General features: G+C 46.8%; 1 protein-coding gene across 1 annotated transcript in view; it reads right to left on the reverse strand.

Moving 5' to 3' along the window:
* The window catches only part of Dlgap2 (DLG associated protein 2), a 154,926-nt gene that overhangs the window by 83,061 nt on the left and 43,938 nt on the right, over nt 1–27,927 (reverse strand). Inside the window, exons 3-4 of the mRNA XM_038326895.1 lie at nt 18,422–19,494; nt 5,256–5,467 (exon numbers count right to left, since the gene is read on the reverse strand). Of these exons, the coding sequence (XP_038182823.1) occupies nt 5,256–5,467; nt 18,422–19,423 (1,214 nt within the window). The 5' untranslated portion in view covers nt 19,424–19,494. The remainder of the gene's footprint in view (nt 1–5,255; nt 5,468–18,421; nt 19,495–27,927) is intronic.

Here is a 27,927-nt window from a genome sequence, read left to right on the forward strand (position 1 = left end):
TCTTCTCTCATACAATGCATCCCAACCAGTTTCCCCTCCTTCTGCTCCTCTCAGCTCCCCCAACCCCACCTCCCCCCCAGATTCACTGCCCCTCCATTTCCTCTTCGGAAAAGAGCTGGCCTCAAGGAGATAACAACCAACCATGACAAAACAGCATACTCTAACACAAGGCAAAAATCCTCATAGCAAGACTTGAGAAGGCAACCCCAAAGGTGGAACAGAGTCCCAAGAGCAGGCAAAAGAGTCAGAGACACACTGGCTCCCACTGATGGGGCCCACAAAACACCAAACTAACAACCATAACAAATACACAGAGGACCTGGTGCAGACCCATGCAGGCCCATATTTGCCACTTTAGTCTCTGTGAGCCCACATATGCCCTGCTTAGTTGATTCAATGGGCCATGTTCTCCTAGTGCCCTTCATCCTCTCTGACTCCTACAGTCTTTTATCCCCTTCTTCTGTGGGGTTCCCTAAATTCAGAGGGGAGGAACCCAATGGAGACCTCCAATTTAGACTCTCTCTCCATAACATCTGGCTGTGGATCTCTGTACCTGTTCCCATCTGCTACTGGAGGTGGCCTCTCTAATGACGACTGGATAAGGCACTGATGGATGCGCGTAGCAGACTATCATTAAGAATCATTTTATTGACTCCCCCTCTGCCCAATTGTGTTTGGTTCTACCAATAGGCCTCAAGGTTATCTACTTTCTGGTTCCTGGCCTTCTAGGCAGTCTAGGACATGGGCTCCCTCTTGTGGTGTGGGCTTCAAGCTCAACCAGACATAAGCTGACCACTCCCACAAGTTCTGTGCTACTACTGCCTCAGCATATCTTGCAGGCAGGACAGACTGTAGGTGGAAAGTTTTGTGGCTGGGTTGGTGTCCAGGTTTCTCTTTCCATAGCCTGCAGAGCACCTTCCTGCACCAAGGAGATGAGAACATGGGGCTGAATGTTCCATGTTGGCACTAATTCCACTAGAGGAGCTGTGAGGATGTTGTCCTGGGCCATAGCCGCCACCCCATCCATTTTAAAATTATGTATCTGTAAACGTATGTGCACATGAGAGCAGTTGCATGAGGAGGCCAGAAGAGGGTGTCAGATGGCTGTGAGCTACCTGATACCTGGTCCAACTTGGGTCCTCTCCAATGATTTCTGGATGATTTTCCAGGTATCCCAACTCAGGTCTTACCTACTGAGTCATCTCCCCAGTATCTTTCCTCACTTAGTTTTTGTGGAAAGCTGTTGTTGACATTTGTGGAACAGCAAAACTGGAGGCAGATATTATTCATGTTTGGAGGAGAAAACACCTTCTGCTTTGCTAGGTGCTTGGTGTGCATCAATAGGAGAGCCTGAGCTGGTGGAGAGTGTATAGGAGCTAGGTTGCCCATTTCCCTGCTGAGAGCTACCCTGCTGAGTTTTGTCTTCAACAGCATGCTCATCCACCTCAGCCTCCTCAGGACAGGCTCTCAGGTACTCCAAAGCCTCTTTCAGGGACGCATAGTCAAGCAGAGGGTACTGCTATATTCTTTTATGTTTTTATATCTATAGAAAAAGTTTCAGATTAAATTTTAGGCCAGGCGATGGTGGTGCACTCATTTAATGCCAGCAATGGGAAACAGAACCAGGTGGATCTCTCTGAGTTTGAGGTCAGTCAGCCTGCTCTACAGAGCGAGTTCCCAGACAGCCAAGGCAATACAGAAAAACCCTGTCTCAAAAAAAGTTAGGGTTTTCAGTTTAAAACTCTGTATTCTCCAGACATATTTAATTATTTATAATTGGGTTTATATTAAATTTTCTTTTTTGAGTCCTAAGATGTCTTTATATATTAATAATATGAACACGTGTTCTTACACTGAAAATTTCTTCCCATTTTTGTTGTCATTTAGCTTGGTGACAACACTTTTGATTTGTTGGTTTCTTTCCTTTGGCCTCAAATTAGTTTAATTGTATTAAAGCTAATTCAAATTGGTCAGTATCTTATAGCTTTTTCTTATGTAAAATGTTTAAATATTTTTCTCTATTCCAAGGCTATAGAATGTGTGTGTGTGTGTATGTGTGTGCATGAGAGAAAGAGAGAGAGAGAGAGAGTTAGTTAGTTAGTTAGTTCAGGAAGGGTCCGTTATAGGGGAAAAACAAAAGGAAACACACACACACACACACACACACACACACACACACACACGACATTTAGTGAACTGGCTTCCACATGGATAGTCCAACCATGACTGCCTTTATGCTCGGAGATCCAGAGAGCCAGGTTCTCGTACCAAGACTCTCAGCAGGATTAAGGACTTGTTGAATGCTTGGAAGCTCTCAGAAGAGTTGCTGGTTTTGAGTGTACAATGGAAGGCTGGAGGAGCTGGGCTTTGATGTCTAAGCTGTTTACTGGAAGCTTCCACCTGCCTTGGTTTTCTTCCAGCCACTGCCCCACATGACAGTCCTCACTAATCCCTGTTGACCATCAAGACTGACCCTCCTAGGACTCATGTGTCTCCAAGGAAACACAGATGCATGAAGACTTTGATGCCACCAGAAGAACTCATCCTATGTTGAGTGTGAGTGTGGCTTTTGAGTAAGTCTTCCTTTCTCTACAAATACAAAGCGCTGCCTCCATTGCCAAACGGCTCAGGCAAGGTTCAACATTATTAGACTTTTGATTTTTAATTCAACTAAGCAAAACAAAGAAATGGGCTCAAATTAAATTATTAGCTCTACTTTTCATAATAACAGACTTGAATTGGTAATTCAAGTATCTCAGCGCTGATACGTAAGCTAATTAAAAAGTGCAGTAAATTGGATTCAGTAGTAGCTTAGAATTCACATTTAAATGAGCGGTAAAAACTTGGTCGGTGCTCTGTGCACAGCAGGGGATGCTGTGCAGATGGGCAGGACTCCACCTGCCTCAGGCGGACTTCCTGATTGCTGCACCCAGCATCCTAGAGGCGCGTGCTCCTAGCTGCAACAAGAATTCCAGTGGTCGCTGTGTCATTTTATTTTCCTTTGAGAAAGACTTCTTGGGATCATGCACTGTTTTAGGGACGTTTCTGAGGATGTGACAGGGTCTTTGTGAACAGTGTGGATGCATTGCAACCCAGTAATGAGGGGACCGAGTCTTTAATGATGAAGGACAAGACAGCTCTCTGCAGAATAATTCTGTTCTTCCAAGAGGAACGACTTCAATAGCAGGATATCTGCAGCTTTCACGGAGGAGATTTTCTATTACATAGCTCAATAGAAAAACTGATAACTGACAGCGAGAGGCCCAGTCCCCTCTAGCCACCCCCTTCCAGCTCCTACCCCCGGGGCTAGGCAGCTTTAATAGCCTGCTGACACCTTCTAGTTTATGGGACGGCACAGCGATACAGGGAAGTGCTTAAACACCGAAGGGTCCCAAGAGTGCAGGAGGAGGAGATGATGGTCAGCCTTGAGACCTTTCCCCAGAGAACTGGCCAGCTCATCTCCCCTCACATTTGCTTTCCTGAACACTGCCAAAGGTACCCAAACCGCCAGTGCACAGGCGAGAACAGACTCTCACAGAGATGAGCAAACCCGTGTCTGTTTTCAGCATCTGAATCACTGTGTAGCTAGGAAGTGTTTGTCAGTCACTCCTGCTGGGAAATTCTATGGTGTGAAAAGGAAACAATAATGAGAGGCCTGTCAGACCAGTTATTTACAATTATATTTTGAATGCAATTTTAGAATAATCAATTTCACTTGAAACAGTCTCTGAATATAAATAAACTCTAGAATAAAAATGGTCTTATTAGAAAATAAAAGCTCCGGTTAACATAAATGGTTTCTATGTCTGGTCTTATTGCAGTCCACAGCATCCTCCTAGCAATGGCTCTGCCCCCAACCCAGATGGACCTGGATAGAGGTAAGCTGAGGAGCAAGGTTAGTTCAATTTACATGAAGCCCCTCTCTGCTCTCCAAGAAAGGAGGTTGCTCACATGGCTCTCCCCAGGCTGCATGGCTCCCCCAGTAAGATTCTGCAGCAATTCAATGTTTAAATCGTCATTCTGTAAGCTAGTGCACATGAGTTACTCGGTTTAATGGGAGAATTTATGGTAGTGTTGCTGCCTTGCTGCACTGAGTACCAGGCTAGGTGGAGAATACAAAAGTTGACCCCTCTGATCAGAGCTTTGAAGTTTCACTGTGCATCACAGGAAGCAGCTCTAAGAACACACAGAACACTGAGCAGCCTGCCACCTGCTGCTGCCCACTTACAAGGACAGGCATCTCAAGACGGAGACACCAAGTGGTTCTTAGCGTTTATAACCAGACTCCCTGACACACTGGGCACGCCATCGGGGAAACTGCCAAGAGCAACTCTATTGTGCATAGTTCAATAGCTAATTTCCCCAGTGGGTTTTAGTTGTTTATAGTTCAGAAGCTAAGCTTATCAATGATGGGCCTTTGAACAAATATACAACGTCTATTGATCTTATGTCTGTGAAAACACGCCATTTCCTCCACCTTCACCCAAACCTGTTATCTCCCCACTGACTTGTGAAGTGAGAGTCCACAGAAAAGCCCCTGCTCAGATACGTCCTCACTGACAGTCACACACCCACACTGTCATTTGAATAGAAACATGTCCCTCTTAATGCAAACATTGGGGTGATGTGCCAGGTCCTGATGTATAACGGAGGCTTCAAATCAGACACAGGTGGAGGCAGAAGGATCAAAAGTTCCGGGTCATCCGTGGAATATAGTGAGTTTCAGGACGGGCTGGGCTACATGGGATCTTACCTCAACCCCTCCAACCCCTCTAAAACCAAAGCCAGAAACTAACCAGACACAGAACTTGCCCAAGCATATTTCCACAATTACAAAATAAACAACTGAAGTCTGATTGGTCATCCAACTGGTTATCCGATACCAAATGATCAGTTCTTAAGATACATAACACATAACATTATATAAACCGAGCAGGCTGTACTTAGGGAACAGTTCATGAAAAGAGAGGGCACAAACTTGAAAGAAAACAAGGAGGAGTATGTGGGAGGGTTTGGAGGGAGGAAAGGGAAGGAGAACATGCTATAATTACATGATAATCCTTCCAAGTAAGGGAAATAATCTTTAAAAATATTATAATAAAAAAAATCCTAAGATATCAATGCGACAAAAAGAACGAGATAACTGATGGCATAGGCTCTAACAGTGTCAACTTAAATTCAAAGTGAGGTAGCTCACTCATGGCTAACTAGCCTGGGGAGGGAGAGAAGAAGTCAGGAGGGAGAAGACGCCTTACGCTTGGTGGTCTCCAAGTGGCCTTTGTGCACTGGACTTCAGCAGGGGCTCTGGCCGGAGGGTCACCTTGGGAGATGTTTTGGGGCTGGAGTCTGACTCTCCACTCTCTTCATCACCCATGGCTTTGATGTAGCTGCCACTCCTCATCCTACGGCAGGGGATCTCTTCCTCTTTGCCACCCGTGGGGTATGCACCCCAGTCATCCTGAGGCACCTGGGGGAGAGCAGAGACAGGGCATGTCAACTGGGCCCTCGAGAAGTGTGTCCTACAATTTCTTAAAGATAGAGCTCCTTTGGGCTATTTATCATCTTAAGTCACGCACACAGAAAGATGTGCGTTTACACAGTCTTCCAAATCCTGAAAGGGTCTTAGTATAAAAGCATCGACTTTTTCCATTGTAAAAGTAAAAGACAAACATTATGGGGAAAGTGAGAAGGTACTAGGAACAGAGAAAAAAAGAGAAAGGGAAACGGAATAGAAAATAATGGTGATATCTACATTATTGCTAAATATCTTTTAGTGGTAAATGTTAATAAAGAAGAGGATTAATCCCAAAGTGGGGTTATATCAAACACACAGAACACACACACTGGGAGATGAAAGTCATCCATCAGTCTCATGCACACAGAGCTTCATACCCCCGCACACTGTGAATGCCAAAGATGACTCAAAGAACGGCGACTCTCAGCTTTTCTCCTGTGTCAACTTGGTCACTAGACAATGAAGCTGGTCAGCACTCTGGCTCCACACCTGTAACTCAAGAGCTACCTGTGCCCAACGAGCTAAATCTCACAGGAGTGTGCATGCTGTTTCTCAGAACAGCAGCCCGCCCCTCAATTCAGCGCAGCTCCTTGGCAAGGCACGTGGCCCAGGCTGGGCGATTCTGCCAGTAGCTCCAAGACCAGTAAAGAGCAGCCCTGGCTATGGAAGAGGGTCTTAGATGCTAGCGGTGGAGGAGAATGACCAAACTCTACACTTAAAAAGTCCTTAAAGTGATGTTTTCACTGAAAAACGTTGAGATTTTCAGCAAAGTTCTGAAATTGGCCCGAGAAGGATCCTGCTTTCGTTCCAACCTCAGCACTGTGTGAAGCCAAGCACTCTGGCCCTTCTCAGAGACCCAGATGGCTGATGGGATGACAGGCTCTTGAGCAGAAGGCACCAGCACTCCTCCTCGGAGAGCATGGTGTGTTGTACCTGGAGATCGCATTACTCTGCAGACTGTTCCTACAGCTAGTCTCCACACCCGGAGTCAGGAAGAAAGGAAGCTGAGGCTATGTCTATTGACATTTTCAAAGCATTCTAAGCTTTTCTAGGTTGTGTATTAGTTTCATCTGAGCCCCCATGTTACAACATTTCGGAGGAGGTGATGCACTTGAAGGGTGACGGATTAGAGTTGATTAGCCTAAACGAGGGTTAAGGTGAGTGGCAGTTCCAGGGAAAGCTGGTGACTTGTGGCCAGTAAAGGCTCCTGAATGGGAGGTATCGGGGGTCACCTCGTCTGAATTTGGCCGGAGGAACGGTGCAAGTAGAAGAAACAGCATAAAAAGGGACTGGTGGCCAGCTCCTGATTGGGCCAGGAAAGCTTGCATCCTTTATCTCTCAGTGAGCATTCAGGTGGTGGTTACAGGGAAAAGGACAGATGGGGAGAGAGGCCAGCTGCCACCAAAGGAGAGGCTCACACTGTCAGGTTTATGGAGAGTTTTTTTTTTTGTCTTTTGGAACCAAAAACATGTTTCCATAAAGAGCAAGGTAAAGATTGTTTTTTTTCCCCCAGCAGCCTACAAATTAACTAACAAATGAGACCAGCTTGTATGTTTCTGTGTCTGATTTAAGAAGCCAATTTCACAGCCTTTGACAGAAGAAAAAATTCAATACAGAAGGAGCGTAGAGCAGTCGATTTCCAGAGCATATGCCTGGGCTATGAAAAGCCACCAAGTCTCAGTAAATAAACCTTCCCCTTATGGTGGAAACGCTAAAATCCGCAGCAGAATGCAGAGGAGTGGCCAAGTGCGCACCTGGCACGCACAAGTGGCAGCTTCCCAGCCTCCGGGAAACAAGCTTGAGGCATCCAGCCCCTGCAGAGCCAACCCCAGCCTTCGTAGTGCCAAGGCGATCAGCTACCCGAATCGTCACCAGCACGCCGTGCTGAGCGGCGCTGATCATTTCTATAAAAGGAACCTTCTCCTGAGATTGACATCTGTGTACGTTGTGATGCTGTACTTGAAGCACATCTTAAACGTGAGACACTAAAACATCCTTTCTTTCTTTCAACTGGCAAGGCAAAGAATTTTATAATAAGGTTCTTTTCAGGTGAACTAAAGAGAAATGCCATCCAAAGCTGTGTTCTCCCTCAGGAAACATTTTCCTCATTCCGTCAGCAACATGTGTGCGTGTGGTTTAAACAAGTATCAAGTACACGAGCCACAGGGGAGAGCAGCAGAGGAAGACAGCTGGGCCTTGCATGCTGTGCACAGAGGACAGATGAATGACAGGGGACCTAAGCAGAGCCTCCCAGGGAGGAGTCACCAGACGTTCTGGAGACCCATCTGGGGAAACTCAATCCACGCAGGGAGTTCTTTTCTATTGCCCAGGGGTCCAAAGATGCTTGTTAGAAGGGGGTCACGGGCAACCCCACCCAAGGAATGACTGCCTGCATTCCGCACAAACCTGAGTCATCTTGCCTTGGGCCTTGCTGGGCTCTGTGTGAAAAGTCAGGCTTTTTGTTCTCGTTGGCAATTTTAATGAGTGATGGGTTTTACTTTTCTAGGATACAGCCACCATGTAAGCTGAGGGGAACGTTGCTTGGTTGGCAATTTACCAGGAACTGTTCATTTCCAAATCCCCCAGGGCTGGCAGAGCCTCGCTGGAGCCCGAGCCCTCATTACAACATGCCTTTGTTGGTCTAATTTGTAACTCCAATTACAGCGACCCTTCGCTCGGCAACAAACACGAGAACACTTCATTCTGCACAGAATTGCTTGGCCCCAACATTCTTAGGTTGAAATACTTCTACTTAAAAGTTACTTCACTTTTATTTCGTTTATCTCAGCGATCAGACCACGCACACACATTTATCTCTCCCCCCTCTCTGCCCTATCTGCTTCCCCTGTCAGTAATGTGTATCTAGGTAGGTTACATGAGTTTTGTTTTAGAATACTCCGAGAGATGTTGAATGTCTGCTAGGTAAGAATTACATGAGCAGAGAAGGAGAGTGAAATGTGTATACAGCATTAACTGTCAACTTGACACAGCCTAGCATCACCCGAAAGGGCAGTCTCAAGTGAGTAATTGTTTTTATCAGGCCATTTGGTGTCCATGCCTATAAAGGATTGCTAATTAACATAGCAAGGTCTAGCCCACTGTGGGTAGCACCATTCCCCTGGGCAGGTAGTTCTAGGCTGTATAAGGAGGCTAGTTAAGCATGAACTAGAGAAGAAGTAAGAAGTCAGGCAGGCAGGCAGGCAGGCAGGCAGGCAGGCAGGCAACATTCCTCCATGGTTTCTTCTGCACTTCCTTGGCTGTGAGTGAGTTCCTTGGTTGGAGATAAGATTGCACGGAATAGCAAGCAGCCCTGCCTTCAGATTCCTCTTACCCTAACTTCCCTCAATGACAGACTATGACCTGGAAAGGCTAATCAGAAATAAACCCTTTCCCCTCCCACATCACTGTTTATCAGTGTTCTATAGCCACACAAGGGAAGCTAGAAGAGGATGCATGCATGTATCACAAGGGCAGGAAATCTGGGAAGCACACAGCAAGAGCTTTGTGCGGAGCTCCCAGTGGTGAGAAGACTTCCAAGGCCTAGTCTTCCTAGTCAAGCTGAGAAGTGGAGATCTGGTTTGTGTTGGCAAGTTTTGACTGACGCCAAGAGCTTAGCAGATAAGCAGAGAGAGCCATAAGAGGTTTCGAATATAAACGGCAGGATGTAGGGCATCTATGGCTGGGAAGAAGGACCCACAGACACTAAGAAACCATGCCGAGAAGGATTAGCTATGAAGGCCAGTCTCAGACTCATGCCTGTGTTTCTTTCTACATCACAGTATGAGCAAACAATTCTCATCTCCATAGATACACTGGAGCTTAAGTATATGCATAATCCATCCCTCCAGGATCTGGGCACCAGCTTCCTGCTCAAAAGTCATTTTCACTCATTAGCTCTTGGCTAAATGGTCCTTCCTTTCTCCTGGAGCTGTCTGTCTGTCTGTCTGTCTGTCTGTCTGTCTGTCTGTCTGTCTGTCTCTGCCTGTTTCTTTTCCCCCTCTGTTTGCATCTATCTCTCTTCCAGTGCTTTTTTGGAGAGTCATTCTTTGGGCACCATTACACACGAAATGAGGCCCACTGGAGCCTGTGTGGGTTGAAAGTATTCTTGAGACAGTAAATGCAGCTCCACAGCAGGCCAGCACTGAGAGGGTCTGAGTGCTCAACTTCAATCAACTCTTGCTTAGTGCTGGAGGACTCAGAGCAGCTATGGTGGTATCCGGGGTCAGGGCGACAAAGGACAAGAGCTTTTGGGAACATTGTAGGTAAACAATCTCTTGTGACAAGAGTCAGGGATGGCAGGAGACCCAAGCTGAGTCTCACATCTGATCTTTATGAGAAAGCTGGGCCTTAGGTGGCCTGGCCCAGGTACCCAGGTGGCTCTATGGAGAAAAGGCAGGGAGACTATTGATATAGGCTCCACAGCTCTGAGTCAAGGCTAAGTTGGGGGGCATGGTTCATATCCCTTTTACTTACTAAGCTATGGAGGGGACATGTTTCCTAGCACTCCATGGAGGGTGCTCAGGAAGAACCTTTGATGTGAGCCCCATATCTCTGAGTCAGGGTTAAAATGATGGCACTCTGCTCTGGCTTTTTCTTACTAGGTCATGTGGGGGACACTTTGCTTAAGGTAACCCATTGCTTTGGGGCTTCACTGTTTCCTTTGCATGTGCCCTGACTTTTTTCCTAGAGATGCCTCTATGCCACTGTGTGTGAGATGTGTTGTCTTTCAGTGTTTCTGATGCTTTGACTTTTGTGGTCTTGATAGCCACGGCAACCCAGCTTTATTCAGGGCGTCAGGTCCGAGGGGCAGCGGGTAACTTTCAAGCTCATCTTTCACAGCAACTTCATAAAACCAGAGTGTTCACCCCACTCTCTCCTGCGGGCCCCACACTGAGGTCACCGCCCTTCTGCTGCAGACACTCGGGAACAGAACTTAGCGTCCACACAGAACTATCCTGTCCTCACCTGACCTGGCTTTGCCACGTGTTCCCATGGAGACCGTAAGGCTTCTGTGGACACTCACACATCCCCTGACTGCCCTGGCGGTACCTGTGTGGCCTCTATGGTGAGCCAATCTACTTCTCCTGGGGTCCGTGATGAATAAACTATCCTTATGGCTTAATGCTATTTTTAGGTCAGCTTATTAAGAATAAAGAGAAGATGAAAACAAAATCAAAGATGAAAAAGAACACATGACAACTGGTGACCAGAAACACCAAGGCACATCATAAAAACTGACAAACGGTGTTGCCGACAGATTTGGGAAGCTTATGGGACGTGGATGAATTTCTTAACACATATGATCTATCAGCACTGAACCACAAGGACATAGGAAACTTTCATAACCAAAAACAAGAAAAAAGACCAAACTAGCAGTAAAACATCCCTAAACTGTAGTGAGGAGCTGCGGGCAGGCCTGCTTTTCGTCCTGCCTGGCTCTCAGCCACTGGCTAGCTTTACCCAAAATAACAACACACAAATTGTATTCTTTTAAATACTGCCTGGACCATTATTTTCAGCCTCTTATTCACATCTTGACTAACCCATACCTAATAATGTATGTAACACCACGGGCGGTGTCTTACCAGGAAAGTTTCAGCATGTCTGGCCTGGCAGCTGGCTTCATCGTATCTCGCATCTCTCTGAGGAGAGGCATGGCGGTCTGACTAACTTAGGAGAGGCGTGGCATCTGACTGAGCCATCTACCTCACTTCCTTCTTCCTGTTCTGTCTACTCCGCCCACCTAAGGGCTGGCCAAGGCAGTTTCTTTATTAATTAACCAATGAAATCATCAGATAGATAGAAGACACACCTACATCACTAAACAAAGAAAAATAAAACCAACCAACCAAACAATAAGAAAAAAAACCCTCAGCCGGGTGGTGGTGGCGCACGCCTTTAATCCCAGCACTCGGGAGGCAGAGGCAGGCGGATCCCTAAGTTCGAGGCCAGCCTGGTCTACAAGAGCTAGTTCGAGGACAGGCTCTAGAAACTACAGGGAAACCCTGTCTCGAAAAACAAAAAAAAAAAAAAAAAACAAAAAAAAAAAAAAAAAAAGAAAAAAAACCCTCAATCTAGGACCAGATGGATTCAGTGCTGCATTTTACTAAACTTGTAAAAACAAACATGGATTCCTCTCCAAGTAATCCCAAAACAGAAAGAGAGGAGATGTCACTCATTTCGTGAAGCCAAACCAGACAGAGCACACGCAAAACAACCAAGGTCAACATCCCAGATGGAAACCCAGAGAAACATTCTCAACATGACAGCAAACCAAATCCAAATGGACCTCTAAAGCTCATGCATCACAGCCAGGAGACATGTATCTCAAGAAGGCAAGGATGGTTTAACACGTGCAGTGGTACCTGGAAAACTAGATAGCACCATGCAGAAGAATGAAGCTAGCTAGACCCCTGTCTTCCACCCTGTAGAACATAAACTCACAATGGATCGAAGACCCAAATGTAGGATCTGAAACTCTAAGTCTAAAAGAAACTGTTTGACTAGTAGAAAACACAGGGTATCAGCATGAGAGATGGTTTTCAGATGACTCAGAAATGTTGGAAATTGGAGCAATAACAGCAAATGAAATCATATGAAGCGAAAAAGTTTCAGAAAAGCCAAGGAAGCAATCAACAGAGTGAATAAAGCAACCTCCACACCATTGGGACACTCTCCATCTGTGATGGTTGATATTGATCAACCTGATGACATCTGGAATCAACTAGGAGACACACCTGTGGACAGATGATATATTAATAAATGTAGCATACACTGAAAAGGAAATCTTGCCATTTTCAACAATATGGGTGGAAATGGAGTACACTATGGTAAATAAAACAAGTCAGGAGAAGAGAGACACACACCATCTACCGCACTCATTGGTTGAAGATAAAAAAATTGATGTCCAAAATGAAGATAGTTGAGCAGTGACTAATGAGGTCTGGGAAGGGTAAGAGGAAAGGGGAACAGGGAGGACAGACAACAGGGTTGGTTCAGGAGGAGTAAGGGCTGGTGTTCTGCAGAGCACAGTGAACGCCCATGGCTTACATCACCTCCCATCCTTATGAAGAGCCAGCAAGAGGAACTCAAAGGTGATAAACAAGAGGAGACATGGACCTGGAGATGATCTATGCCTTGATTTGACCCCTGTCTATTTATACGTGTTGAATATACACATACAGCAATTGCCTGTCAGTTAAAAGGAGCAAAACAAAATGAAAGAGGGGTAAAGGGATAGAATAGAGGTCCTGTGGAGGTTCCAAACAAGGGGACATGACAGACGGGACTGTGTAGAGTGTCTGCTGGGATGCTCAGAGCTGTCAACAACCCCAGTGTTCACTTAGGGGCTTTGTGGAAGCCATTGGCCAGGGCTGTGTGCCTCTTGTTATTCTTAAATGCTGATTGAAGCAAATTTAAATGGAAATGTGAATGCAGATATAAGTGCTGCTGGTGTGAGCAAATGTAACTGGGGAAAATGGGATTTTTAAGTTGTATTTTTTAAATGTTAAGTGGAGACCATCTTTCCACCGTGAATTCATTCCTGGCCCTTAAAGGGGAGGAGCTTAAGAGAGGCTAAGGTCCTTTCCAGCACGTGGATGGATGGGAAAGAGCTCAGGAGAGCAGCAGGCTGCGGAGACCTGAGGGGAGAGAGCAGGGAAACACCGGTCAGAAGCAGATCACTACAGATTGCTCAATGGTTCCTTATCCTTTCCCCATACCTTCACTCTCAACCTTTCAAAACTCAGGAGCATCCCTTGTTAAAACAAAACAAATGAGAGCCTAACACATACCTGTTCCTGGCTACAAACCCAGCAAAATAGAAACCCCAAGGGCTTTGCTTCACTTGGAGGGGTCAAAGAAACCAGGATCACTGTGGTTACAGACTACACGTGGGGAGACAGCCAAGTCAGAGAGGATATGGAGGTCAAAGAGGGAGGTGATGGAGGCATGGTAGATGCAGGGGTTTGTTGCTCATAACGGTTGAGGGAAGAAAACATTTTTCAGGGGGCAGAGCAATTGTGACCTCCTTGGCTGGTACCAGGTACCCTCCAAGGCTAGTGTTTCCTCCTCAGGACATAGGGAACCGCTTGGCCCCTGAGCAGGATGCAGTGGACCATGGCCCACGCTCCTGCCATATTATTCCAAGTTTGGCCTTAAGACAGTTTGTCTGCTGAGGCAGAAAATGAAAGAACAAAAGCCTTTTCAGAGACGAACATGGGCCAGGATTCCCCGCCAGTTCTATTGACTGTGTTTTGACCTACTTACAAACAAGTCTTCCTTGAATGTTAACTATGTGTTCTGAACCAGCCAAAGGTGGAGATGGAAAGGTGTCCTTTTATTCAACCGCAAATCTCTAATTTTGGGTGAGAAAAAGAAAAAGAAAGAAAGAAAGAAAGAACGAACATTGCCCCTAGGCACAGACTTCTGGGTCTCTTAGACCATGTCCTTACGAAGCACCGTGGGCACATTCCTTTAATTTTTCCTTAATTCCCATTGCTGTCTGTAAAATGAAGTCTGGGCTTGTGAGGCCCAGACTGGGGATCTTTCCACGGGAAAGTTTAGTGCCACCAGCATGAAGGACAGCCCTGTGAGGGTACCTTTGAATGCACCCAGACATCCATTCAGCTGGGTCCGGGGACAAACGCTGCCTGAGGAGATGTGTGTATTTCATAAATCTTCCCACAAGCGATATGGCGAGACAGATAGAGGACGGCCGGGAAGAGAAGGAGGACTTTGTTCAGAGGTGAAAATGGACGGAGAACGGCGTGTGAGGGAAGACTCTTAGTGGGGGTGGGGGTGGGGCTCCCAGTGGAAGCCACAATTTCCTTCCAGGGTCCTCAAACCTCCCCCCCTACAGGTTTACAATTGAGACCATGGTTGTCAACATGAACACTGGGAGGAGACAGGTCTGTGTCCCCTGCAGGTGCCATGCTTAGCTACTATTAGCCATGAGGGACTGATGGAGGTTGGCGGAGGATACGAGGCGGTTTGGGCTTTGTAGGTAGGGTTCTATGACCATCGTCCTCTCTTTCAGCTGTGTCCTGCTGTGGTTTTATGTGGCACTAGGGGAACTTTAGGGCTGCCTTCCATGGTGTCTCATCTCTTGCCGAACTATTCCAGGCTATTTGGCTTTTGCATGCTACCGTGAAGGGACACGAAGCGTCCACATTTGCAAACTACATTTTGGTAAGATAACAGCTGGACCTGCCACTCTCCCAATTGGCGTCTAGCAATAGGATGTGGGATTCCTTTTTGTATACTGTGAATATGATTTATTGCCATTGGTTAATAAAAAAGCTGCCCTTGGCCAATGGATTAGCAGAGTAGAGACAGGCAGAAAATCTGAAGTAGAGAGAGAGAGTAGGTGGAGTTGAAGAGATACCATGTAGCTGCTGAAGGAGAAAGACAGGAGTCACCAGCTTGAACCTTACAGATAAACCACAAACCTCGTGGTAAAATATGAAATAATAAAAATGGGTTAATTTAAGATGTAAGAGCTAGTTAATAAGACTCCTGAGCTAAAAGACTGAGCAGTGCTTTAATTAATACAGTTTCTGTGTGATTATTTCAGGTCTGGGCAGTGGGGAACGAACATGCAGCATCTGCCTACAGCTATAGCCAAAGGGGTAGGGAGATACGGAGAAGATGGAGGAGGGACTGGCAGGGAGGCTGGAGGCTTGGAGAGGCTGGCTAAGACATGACTGATTATAATACTGAGCAATCAACACACATGGACAGTGAGAAGCCATTGGGGCAGGGAAGTCCAGATGCTGGTGGCGAGCTTCCAGGCCTGTGGCAGCTGGAGGCCAGAGAAACATCTGGTATGACACCCAGACTGCAGGGCCTGGTCAGACAAAGAGTGGTTCCAAAACCAAGGAATTTAAAAAGAAGTCCAAGGCTGAAGGAGAGAAGAGAGAGAGAGGCAGAGGGTACTGTGTAGACTACACGGTGCCAACAACAGATACAGCACAGGACAGCAGCCTGTCATGTGGCTCCCAACTCAGGAACCACCCGAGAGAAGCCGCCCTTGAGAAGACCTGAAGGATGATTTGGTGTCTGATAGCTTTTCAATGCCTGCTCACACATTATAGATGTTTTACCTAAGCAAGAGGCTGTATCTTTTAGTGTGTATCTTTGTTATGTATACACACATGATTGTGAGTGTCTTCACGTGTGTGCACATGCATGAGGAGGCCAGAATTTGATGGCAGTGCCTTCTTCACATACTCTCCACATTACACACTGGGGAGCAGCTCCCCACTGAACCCAGAACTTGCTCTTTTGACTAGTCCAGCTAGCCTGCTGACTTTGGGGACCCCTGGTCCCTGTCTTCTCCATGCTTGGATCACTAGCAGTCTGCCGTGCTCATCTGGCATTTACATGGGTGCTGGAGACCCGAATGCTGGTCCTTAGATTTCTGCGGCAAGTGCTTTGCCCAAGAAGCAGTCTTCCCAGCCCTGCAGCCTGAATTTTTCAGAGACAGATTATGGAATCATTAGTTTCAATGACATCGTCTGCAGGGCCCCTTTCTACCTCACCTGGTAGGGGAAGGGTACGGTGTAGAGAAAGCAAAACCACCAGAGAGTCACAGAGTTTAAGATGAGAGGGTGGTAAAAGTGGTCTCGCGCTCTCTCATTGAAACGACTGATATTCTCCGTGAACAGACACACAGGACAGGGTGACCAGAAGGCAGAGAAGAGCATGTGCCATACCAGGGATGGTAGACCCGGGTATTTGGGGGCTGAAAAGGGGGTGAGGGAGAAGTGCAGAGCTGAGAGCTCAGGACGGGAGTGGGGTGAGATACCACAGTAACAGCACTGCCTCGTGTTCCGGGAACGCTGCAGCAGAGAGTTCCTAGACACAAAGGGGGAAAAAAGCAGACCAGTTTTTCACTTTTCCAAGAGTGATAGAACCAGAGTGGGCCCCAATTTCACTCACTGTGTTCCTTTCGATAAGCAGAGAGAACATTTTACATTTGGATATCGTTAAGGTTTGCCAATGACAAGCAAAATTTAAGCCTTTTTCCACTGCTATAAAAATAATACTTTATCTAACTACCAATTTGTCTCTTTGAATAAATCTGTCTATACAAGCAATTTGGTTAGCATCTCCTTTCAAAACAGAGCCTGTGAGCCTTGGACGATATACCAGGAGGAGGTGGTGCTGCTGGAAGCCCCGCCACCCGACTCCCAGCATTCACAGCTGTTCATCTGTTTTGTTAATTGGCCACTTGATGACTCAGCCGGCGTTTAGCGCCATTAGTCAGTATCCACGCGGGTGTCTCTAAGCCAGCACATGGCCAGGCCAAACTTTAGTTCTTAGAGGGTAGGATTCGAGATCTGTGAATATCGAATACATACGTCTTTGAGGAAACCTGAAGTGCTGAGGTTGTGCTAATGGTGCCACCGACTGGCAGGAGCTAGAGAGGCTTCCTCGGGAGCGGTGGTGTCTTTGGAGGCTCAGGCCTCACCTGTCATTCTTGGTGAACAAGCCATCAGGAGACAGAGAGGGCAACTTTATAAAACGCAGCACGGCACAGTGCTCCAGATCCCGCCAGCCCTGTCTGTAATATGCTTTTGCTTTTGGTGAATCCATCTCATTCACACCATTGGGGACAGGTACCTTAACCACAGACACAACTTCTTGTCATCACCACATGCCACACATGCCATTGTCACACGAGAGAACTGATCTCACCCAAAGGCAGACCTATGGGCACAATCATCTATGTGTTCAGGATATTTGTGTTGTTTTGCTAAGTCCCAGGCACCAAGGGATGGATTGTCACATTGGAATGATATTTCAAGGGACAGCCCAAATGCAACCCACAAACATTTTCTGTCAATCACACTGTGGCCCTGTTCACAGAAGACAGTGTAGGAAGTCAACCTGACGTGCGTGTGCCAGGGAGTGAGTAGCTCGGGGAAGGGATGCACACACAGCATAGGATGCTGTTCAGTCCTAAGGGGGAGTCACTGCTGTCTACAACAGGGACAGCCTGGAGTACGGTACACTTAGTGAAACAAATGGGACTCAGAAAGACAAGCTCCACACAACACAGGCCCCCCACATGGAAGCTCAAGAGCTGGGTGCACAGAAGCAGAGTGTAAAGGGTGTTATCAGGGGCTGGAAGATTGTAGAAAGATGTCTGATTTCAGTTACATCAGAAGAGTTCATCCAGGAGATCTATTGTAGAACATGGTGACTGTACTGAGCCTTGCATTATATACCCAGGAATTACAAGACTATCAACCAGAGAATGGGGGTTGAACATGATAAAAGTATTATCAAAGTATTCCATGTCAGAGAGTGCCATGAGACCCACTATTCTGCATAATTAATATATCCTAATAAAAGTCATGGTAGGTTAAGCCAGACAGGGTGGAACACACTCATAATCCCAACCAACCTGAAGCACGAGGATTGCTGAGAGTTCAAAGCCAGCTTGATTTGCATACTGAGTAAAAGGTCAGCCTATATTACAATGTGAGATTTAGTCTCTAAAAACAACCAAGAATTATAGCAGGGCGATTCCTGGTTGCAATAATTTCTAACACTGAACAGCTAGGGAGGGGAAAGCCATATAGTTCCTCAAAAGTGACCGACATGGAGGATCGCAACACCTGCAGCACACGCACCAAATGACTGCACCGCACAAATAGCAACATTATGTCTCAGCAACACACTTATCAAAGGGAGCACCAGGTCTGCCTTCTGTCTCTGGGCTTTGGAGAGCTCTAGCTACAACCCAGAGGTAGGTAAAGCAAGCACACTGGCTTGCTTTGGAACCCTAAAAGGCAAGCACACCTTCAGACTTCACTTTGTACCCTATGCATTGATACAAGGCAAATGGCAATTGTGGCTAAAACCTCCTGCACCAGGTCACAGTCACCCGAGCCTTACCTGGAGGTAGTGGCACGGCCGCAGAGAAGGCTTGATCTCTGGGTGGACCAGGGGCTTGTCCAAGTTCAGGGAGCTCTTGCGGTAAGCCTCCTTGGCCTGGCTCACCGTGAGGGTGGACCAAGAGCTACGCTTCATGTACCTGGTGTCGGGCGTCAGGGCCAAGCCTTCGCAGGCTGAGCACTTAACATCACTGTTGCTTTTGGAAGTCTTTAGTGAGAGGTCCCCAAAGGGGCTCTGCAGTGCCTCGGGGTAGCAGTGGGAGATGTGGTCCATGTGGTGGCGGTTGGCCACGCTGGGTGTCCGGTATGTGCTGTCGCTGTCCAGGTTATCGTCAGAACTCCACCAGCTGCTCATACCAGACTTGTGCTTGCCCTCTGGCTTCCGCTCCTTGCTTTTACTCCTTTTGCTGTGTTTAGAATGGTGGCTGTGGTGGTGGTCGTCCACCCGGCTGTCACTCTTGGTCCCATTGATGTTGCTCTTGGATGATCCCTCCAAAGAGTGAGACTTGGTGAAGAGCTTCTGGACGGAGTGGACCAGATGCCGGATTCTGCCTGGGCTCTCATTCCGCTGCTCGGTGGCAGCAGAGGCCCTCTGGTACTGCAGTGTGTGGAAACCATCTCGGTGCAGGGGCAGCTGTTTCTCGAACTGGTCCAAAAGGTTGGCGGGGATGCGGTTTACCTTTGTATTCGCGTGGGTCATGGCACAATCATCCCTTGTGTCGTAGTGTGAGCTGTAGTGCATTCTGGGGAAGGTGCTGCTGGACACGTGGTCGCCCAACATCACAGGCATCATCATACACTCGGAGTGGACGGAACTCCTGGGCGAGCAGCGGTGGTGGTCCATGGGGCAGCTCTCGGCCGGGCTGAGAAGGTAGGGTTGCCGCACATCTGGCCCATGGTGCATGTGGTCGTGGGGGTGCTCGCAGTCATCAGGGGGTGACAGGCCGCAGGTATGACCCGCACACAGCTGAGGCTGGGTCCGGCTTCCAGTTAACCCTTTCATGTTCCTGGGTGCGGGCGAATACCTCTCCTCATTGAAGTGCTGCGACGTCGGAGACCATGAGTATTGTTGGTCTGTTGACAGAGCAGAAAAGGGATTTAGTGTGAGTCTGGGAGCACTGGGGCGCGACAGAGATACAGCAGTCCTTTTCCTGAACGGAGTCAACATGCGTAGACTATGGTGACTCCTCAGGATTGAGGGCTGCTAAGGAACAGAAACTTTGGTCTCCCTACATGAACACCCACAGTAATAGGTACCTAACATCTGGTAGATGCATGGGGGCTCTCAACAGGCAGACTATGAGACCTTAAAAAACCACTGGTTGAGAAGATAGCTCACTCAGTGAACTGCTTGCGTGCGTAAGAACCTGTGTTCAAACCCTAACACCTGCATCAAAAGCAGGGCACAGTGACATGTGCTTGTAACCAACCCTAAGTTTGGAAATGTAGGGTCAAGCAGTTCCGGTGAGGGTTACTTCTCAAAAAAGAAATGGCGGAAAGCACCCGAGGAACCACGCCCGATGTTGTCATTGGACAACTACACCCATGTGCTTACATAGGTACATAAACTTAAACATATGTGTACTCATATCCACACACGAACAAGCACCCATACAACACTTAGATACACACACACACACAGACACACACACATGCACGCACACACACAATATAGCTGTAGATCAATTATATTGGAACATTTTGGGTTAGCTTAAAACATTTAAAAACTAACATCTGATGTTTAATTAGTAACACTGCCTGGTGAAGTAATGTATTAGAACTAATAAATTAATCATGAATTAATTGTTTAATGCCACATGCTACCAGAAAGATAAGCCATTGAGGCAGGTTTCTCAGCCCTAACTCTCTATATTTTAGGGTCACAGATAGAGAGGCCAGATCGGGAGATCACCAGGCCTCGGTTCTTCTCCTGAATTCTGCTCCACGAGGGACACAGTTGGGGACCACTGGGCACCCCTACACTCCATCTCCCAGACTGTCTTCCTGAACACCATGCAAAGCTTCCTTCCTACGTGTTTTCCTCACTGATTTTTGTCCCAGGCTCTTTCTTGCATAAACTCAGGAGCCCAAGAAGCGTGCGCTCTGACAATGGCTGGCTGCCTCCTACTCCTAGAACCTCACTGGGAGCTCTTCCCACCTTCTGACCCCAGGCCGGAACCTCTCTTTCTGCGATGACTCTGTATGGCAGGGGCAGTCAACTCCACTCTGCTGGATGTCCTGTCCCCACAAGCTGATGCTCAGACAGGAAGGGGACTCTCACGTGTCTGTCTCAGACTGGACCTCACTTTGTCACCTGGTACCCAACCTACGTCCGTTGTCTCCATGGTTATCCCTTGTCTCTCCACTGACTCTTCTGCCACAATGCCGCCGAAGCTGGAAATCCTAGCTTGATCATTCCCACCTAGGCAGAGCCCTAACCACAGGTGCATGAACCCCAAAGAAAGAGAAGGCAGAAGTGGTTCTCCCTTTGCCCATCCCAGCTGCTCCCCTCATGGTTGGGAGAAAAACGGTAGTGCCTAGAAGAACTTGGCCAAGTAGCCACTCTATGGCATAGGCATAAAAATCTCCCACGTCAGCTCCAGAGTGCAACTGTCCCAACCGGCTCAGACACAGAAATGAGGGACAAGAACAAGGCCTGAGTGTCAAGTCTAAGGCACCAGGACATGAAGGGCTACCGTCAGAGCAGACGCCAGTATTTCTGGAAGAACCCCAGCAGACGGCTGCAGAGTTGGGGATGGGGACAAAGGGGCCTTCTCCTTTGCATGGCAAGTGGTGGCTGACTCAGGGGTAACTGAGCTCCAAAGAAGGCTTCCTGGGTGGTGGCCTGAGGTGTCCCCTTGGTACTGGAACGGCTGAAGTGCCTCTAAGGGTTCTCCTTCTTCCAGCCAGGGTCCGGGCATAGCACCCATGTCTCACGTAGGAGCCGCTAAAGAACATCACACTTAATGTAACTCAGAGGAAGGTTTTTTTTTTTTTTTTTTTTTTTTTTTTTTTAAAAAAAAAAAAAACCCAACAGGTAGTTAGTGGATAAGTTGCAAGACCGCACTCTGCAACCCAGACCTAACCACGTCCCAGCGTTGCTGCCCTTTTATCTTTTGCTTTATTTTTCTATTATCATGTAATTTAACACAGTGCCAATCTCTTTTCGCCTTAAAAGCAAGCCCATCAGAGCTCCAATCACAGGTCCCATTTCAGCCCAACATTCAGCCCCACAGCTATGCTAGGAACGGGGCAACACCGAAGAACTGTGCGAGAGATTAAAAATTAGCCGGAATAATTAAATTTGACGACGCGACATGTCTGCAGCATCGTCTTGTTTCCACGGCACGGATCTGAATCTTCTCGTGTAGGCGGTGGAATCCCCCATCACCTTCTATCACTCTCCCAGTAACAACAAGTGAGGTGGTGAGGGGCTGCGGGTGACAGCGACTCTGGAGAGCCTAGGGAGGGGACACACGGTCTAAGTAACAGGTAATAAAGTCTTAGGAGCTGTGTCTTTCTTTCTGTGAAGATGAGGGTAACAAGCACGGGGTGTACGAATCATCTGAGCTACTTAATCTCTAGCTATTCCTAGCAGCATTTTGTTATTAGAGAAAACAGCAATTAGAGGTGTCATTCAACAGCACACCCGTGTCTCTGCACATCGCAAACAGAACGTAAATGAATCTTTTACAGTAGCAGGACTTGTGAGAGCATGGGTTCATCCGTTCTATAAATCTGTTGTCGGTTTCATGAAAATCACATTTCTGTGCCCCGGGTGTGTGCGGTGAACTTCCCTGAGACGTCTGCCTGACTTCCTCCAGGGCACAGTTGACCCTGTCATGAGCTGAGGGAATGGAAGGTAAAGACAGGAAGCTCTTCCACCAACTCGTCAACTTACCAACATTTCTCAGAAATGTCACCTGGAAGTGGCGATTGTGAGGTTGCGTTGGTCGGTAACAGTCATCGTACCAACCCTTTCTCTGCCGCTCCCACCTTCCACTAATGTCATCAACCTTCCTCAGTTTTCCCTGGAGCACCTGCTCAGTTGACTTGTCCCCTAACTCCTCAGGATTGGGACACGGGAACAAAGTCCAGTGCAGACCAAAGAGCACAGACGGAAGCAGCGATGTGACCCTTGTGGTCCATTCATGTTGTACTGGTGTGAAGACAAGTCACCGCACACCGAAAGGAGCCTGTTGAAGGCGTTCCCCTAGGACCTGGAATGATGGGGTGGGCAAAGTGCTAGCTGCATAAATGTGAGGACCTGAGTTCAGATCCCCTGCACCCACTCCCAGAGCTAGGTGTGGCTGTACTGGCCTCTGTGCCCATTGCTGGGCCGGGGACAGGAACAGGGAGGGGATGGGGGACAGGCAGATCCTCTGAGCTCACTGTCCAGTCAGCCAAGTTGAGTGAAAGACCCTGTTTCAAATTGTAAGGTGGAGCATGGTAGATAAAGACACCCAACGTTGGCCCCTGGCCTACACACATACACACACACACACACACACACACACACACACACACACATGCACACATGCATACATATGCATGAAAGAAATCTAAGAAATCTAAATTTTAAAGAAAACAAGGAGAGGTACTTCCCCTACTCCCATGGTGGAGATTAACCAATAGGAAGGAATACGAGGAGTCTTCTGCCTCGCTTGGTTAGAAATGTCCCCCTTCCACAAGTAAAATGCAGGTAGTCCGCATATACACCTCCAGGGTTAGTATGAACAACAGATAAACAAACAGAACAGATGCTTTAGACCATATCAAGACCACACAAAACACATAAAAACACTGTGGTCATCTTTCTTTTAAAATTACCTTCATAGGTCCTACTGAGCTTGTCTGATACCACCTACAAGGGGATTGATGTAGCTGTGTCAGGGGAGGTGTCTGACTGGAATGGAGATAAATGTAGGAGAAAGAAAGTGGTAGCTTAGGAAAAAGGGAGAGCGAAGAATACATATATGTAGATGGGAACAGCTGGGAGCAATAAGGCCAGGGCTGCTCTTCACAGCATTTCTCAAAAGAGTGTTCCTAAGGGCTGCCACTGTCACACGTGACCCTCTTCTCAGCCCCAGCCAAACACACTCATATATGGTACCTTGCAAGTGCCATTCATAACTCCATGCTTAAACATATTGCTTCAGGTTGAGATACTCACATCAAGGGTAATGTGTTGAATGCCCTAAAATAACCCAAATTTACCCCAACCCATCCTATCTATTCCTCCACAGCCTCAAGCTGTTATTTAGGGTTTCATTAACTCTTTTCACTATCAGTATGTCCATGTGCTTGCACACACACATATACACACACATATATATACACACACATACAAACTCATACACATACACATATATATACACACTTACAAACTCATACACATACACTCACACACTCATACACACACACATATATACACACTTACAAACTCATACACATACACTCACACACTCATACACACACACACATATATATACACACATACAAACTCATGCACATACACTCACACTCACACACTCATGCACACACACACACATATATATACACATACACTCACACACTCACACACACACGCACAGGAGTGAGTCTTCTTGGTTCTCTGATCAGCAGATTCAACAGGAGCATCAGTGATTTGTCAGATATACAAGTATCTTTAGAAACAAAAGTCCCAATTGACTCATACATCAAAACCACAATACAAAAAGACACCTGTCCCTAGATGTCTCCAGGTAGCAAAAAGTGAGTCCTGGGAGTAGAGTCTGAGCTCAGGTGTCCAGCCTTTTAGCTCCTTCTCCAAATTGCATTGGTGTTTTCTACTGAGAGGAATCGTGAGCACATTTGCAATATAACTGCACTTAATTACCAAATGACATCTTATTTATGGGCTTAATAAACAGCCTTTAAACAACGCCTCATTGCAACATTAAAAAAACAAAGGCTTCCAAAGCATAGAGGAGAATTCCTGTTTGCTGTAAAACCTCGTCCCATTATTCTCGAGGCCCAAAGGCCAGGATTTACTTTTTGCGCTAGAGAAGTCTGCTCAGAAATGGAATGAACATCAGCGTCACAAAAGCAATGATAATTGTTCTGTAAACTGTTTCTCCTGTCTGGATTCCTTCCAACACGAATCAGAGGCTTCCTCAGTCTAACCCACCAGCCTTCTCTCTCAGCGTTTATTTGGGTTAGGGGATTATCTTACATTTCAGCAATGGGTTGATCCTGGAATGCGTGCTCCAGACTCCAGCAGTCAAAGAGAGCTTCTGCTAAGATCGTCTCACAAGCAAATAGAATTCAGAGATACAACTCACAAAGTGATGACCCCGACTTCCTTATTTTTAAAACTAAAATTTAAGAAAGCAAATCAATGATAAGCTTTACTGTAACGGACACACACCACAGTCTTTGGACATTAATGTTATCCATCTGGGAAGTAGCGGGATGATTGTAACTTTCTGTTGAGAAATACACAGTACCATCTTAGCAACCACACGTTCTCTCACTAAACTGAGAGATCACTGCAGGACATTAGGGCATATTCATGCTCTAATCTTAGTTTTGTTACTTGTGACTTTAATTTTCTTATTTTATTTATTAGCATCGTGTGTGTATGTGTGTGTGTGTGTGCATGCGTGTGTGCAGGCACACATGTGGCACAGTGTGACTACAGAGATGGCTCAGTGGTTCAGAGCACTGGGCTCAATTACCGGCACCTGTATGGCAGCTGACCACCCTCTGCACGCAGTACACACATGCGGCACAAGACACACACACACACAAACACTTGTGCACACATGCCACAGTGTATGTGCGGAGGTCAGAGGGCAACTTGTAGGAGCTGGTTCTCTACTTCCCCACTGATCCCAGGGAAGTCAGTGTTGTGGAGAAGGTGCTTCTGCTCACTGCCCCGCCTCACTGGACTTAAGCGTTCTAACATGGAAACCTTGTTCGGGAGAGGGCACCTCATTTGGGAATGCACAGGTCAGGCCTGAGAATGCCAACACTCCACCTGAAAATAACTCTGGTAGATGACAGGTTGAGAGGCACACACTCGCTGCACCCCAGGATCGTAGGTGCTCCTCCGGCTGAGGGGTTGGAGATAACGCAGCCCGCCACACATAAAAAGCCGTCCGCAGTGTCTTGAGTGGGACTTGTGGTCCAGTCTACAAAGAGTCAGTTAGGGAGACAAAAGCCTTGAAGATTCTCGCAGCGATCTGAATGTAGACATCAGAGAGGTCTGCCACGAGACATCCTTTCCAGTCCACCCACTTAAAAAAGTCGGCTATAAACTGAAGTTGAAATATTTCTTAGAGTCAAACAGAGACATTAAAAATTAAAGCATGCTCTGAGGTCACTGTGTGGCAAAGCAGGGCTCTCTTGTCACTTAAGGGCATTTATAAATGAGTGTGACCTAGGAAATAAAGGAGGGAAAAATCTGAGAAGCTGTAAAGTGTTCATACCCTTTGGCAAGGCAATTACAGTTACTCTATGTTTAAAAAGAAAAAGAAAGAAGAAAAAAACACTCTTAAATGAAACAAATCACTTCACAGAGAGCGTTTCTATAGCATCAGGAGCCAATTTTGTGTTGCTTACTTGTTTATACACTGCCATCATGGCCAGGAAATTTAATCTGATGTTACATGTGTTAATGGGAAAGTAAGGTAAAATACTGAAATCTTTTTATAATGAGAAATAGAAGGAAGGTTGGGCTGTGCTCCAGAACCTCAGGCAAGACTTGCTGGTAGCTCTCAGCCTTCCTTTTTCTATAGTCAGTGGGAACAGAGAAACACAAAATCACACTAAGCCCAGATGTGGCCAGAAAGAATATGGTTTCAAAGTCAAAGAGAGTCCTCTTAGAGAACACGACAATACAAAGAAGGAAAGCTTCTCAGCACTGTTGTTACTGTTTAAACTGTCTATGGAAATAAAGGCATAGAGGCCAAGGACCTAAATGCAGAGCCCCAGCACCCACATAACAGCGACAAACCAAACATCTGTCACCACAGTGCTGGCATGGTAGAGACAGGCAGATTCCTCGAGCGCAATGGTCAGCAAGTCTAGCAAATTGCCAAGCTCCATGTTCAGTGAGAGACCTTGTCTCAAAACCACAGGGAGAGTGATACAGGAAATGCCTGAAACTGGTCTCTCTTTGACCTGCACACATATGCTTATGCACGCACATACATATTCATGTACATCCACATGTATACATATCCACACAAACATGTTCACACACACAGGCATGCACACACACACACACACACAGGCATACATTGGAATAAAGCATTTTCTTAAGAAATAGTAAACAAAATGAAGGGCATCTTATAGACACCAAGATGATGTAAATTTCAAATAAGTGATCAGATTCTAACCTTTCAAATAAGTTATAAAGCTATAGGAATAAAGGATATTTTTCAGAACAGATCCATTTAATTTGTCCTAGGAAAACACCAGAACAAAGAAAGGAAGAAGTTACTATCCCAACATTATCATTTATGAAATATTTACCAGGCTAGAAACACAAAGATAGACACAGCATATGCCAGTTCCTGGGTGGTTGGTTAGCATTTTCCTGCCATTGCCATGGTTTATACCGGAACTTACGGTGTCTGCTCCGTGAGCCCAAATTTTCACATGGTGCAAGCCAAGCATCTGTTGCTCTTGCATGCTCACAGCACAACAACCGGTGCAAGTTTAGCCCTTTGGGCCCCACCCTGAAAGTGCATCTTGCAACAGGAGGCCAATTCCTAGCAGTTTTCAGACACAAACCAACCACCCCATTTTCACAGCCCCACCGTGGACCAATCGCAACTTCCCTATCGTCCTCAGGGTCTCAGGATCCAAAGATACAGGGAAGAGTGCAGTTCATTCATGCACATTAAATGAATTTAATAAGAAAATGTTTGCTGTGCAAATGGTTAAGGGCACAGCAGGCAGCATGGCACTGCTGCCGCCCGAGTGCGGAGAGGGAAGTCCTGGCGTGGCTCTTACTCTGAGCTTTTGTCTCTGATGCTCCGTGCTGCTGTTATCTTTGCTGGTGAGAGAACCTTGTGCTGACAAGTGCTGGAGTACCTATCTCTCCTTGACGCCCTCCCTAATCCATGTTGCTGGGCTCTCATGGGAACTGTTTCCTAATCCCCACACTCGAGGCCCAGTTCTAGGGTGGCAGCTCCCTGTTGGAATACACTTACACTCGGCCAAGATGTGACAAGAGGACTTTGGGAGGGAACCTGGCAGGTGTCTGGGAATGTGTCCTGTAGGTGAGTTCCCAAGAGCTCAGGTCAGGTGTCTCTGGGTTTTCCTGTCATGATCTTTTACCCCACCCCCACCCCCCCGCCATTGTTCATATGTTCCCTCCTTCACCTCTTCGATTGGACTCTGAGAGCTTGGCCTGGTGTTTGGTTGTGGATCTCAGTATCTGGTTCCATCAGTTACTGGATGAAGACTCTATGATGACAGTCAGGGTAATCACCAATCTGATTGCATGGGAAGGCC

This window comes from Arvicola amphibius, chromosome 4, assembly GCF_903992535.2.
Source record: "Arvicola amphibius chromosome 4, mArvAmp1.2, whole genome shotgun sequence".
Lineage (NCBI taxonomy): Eukaryota > Metazoa > Chordata > Mammalia > Rodentia > Cricetidae > Arvicola > Arvicola amphibius.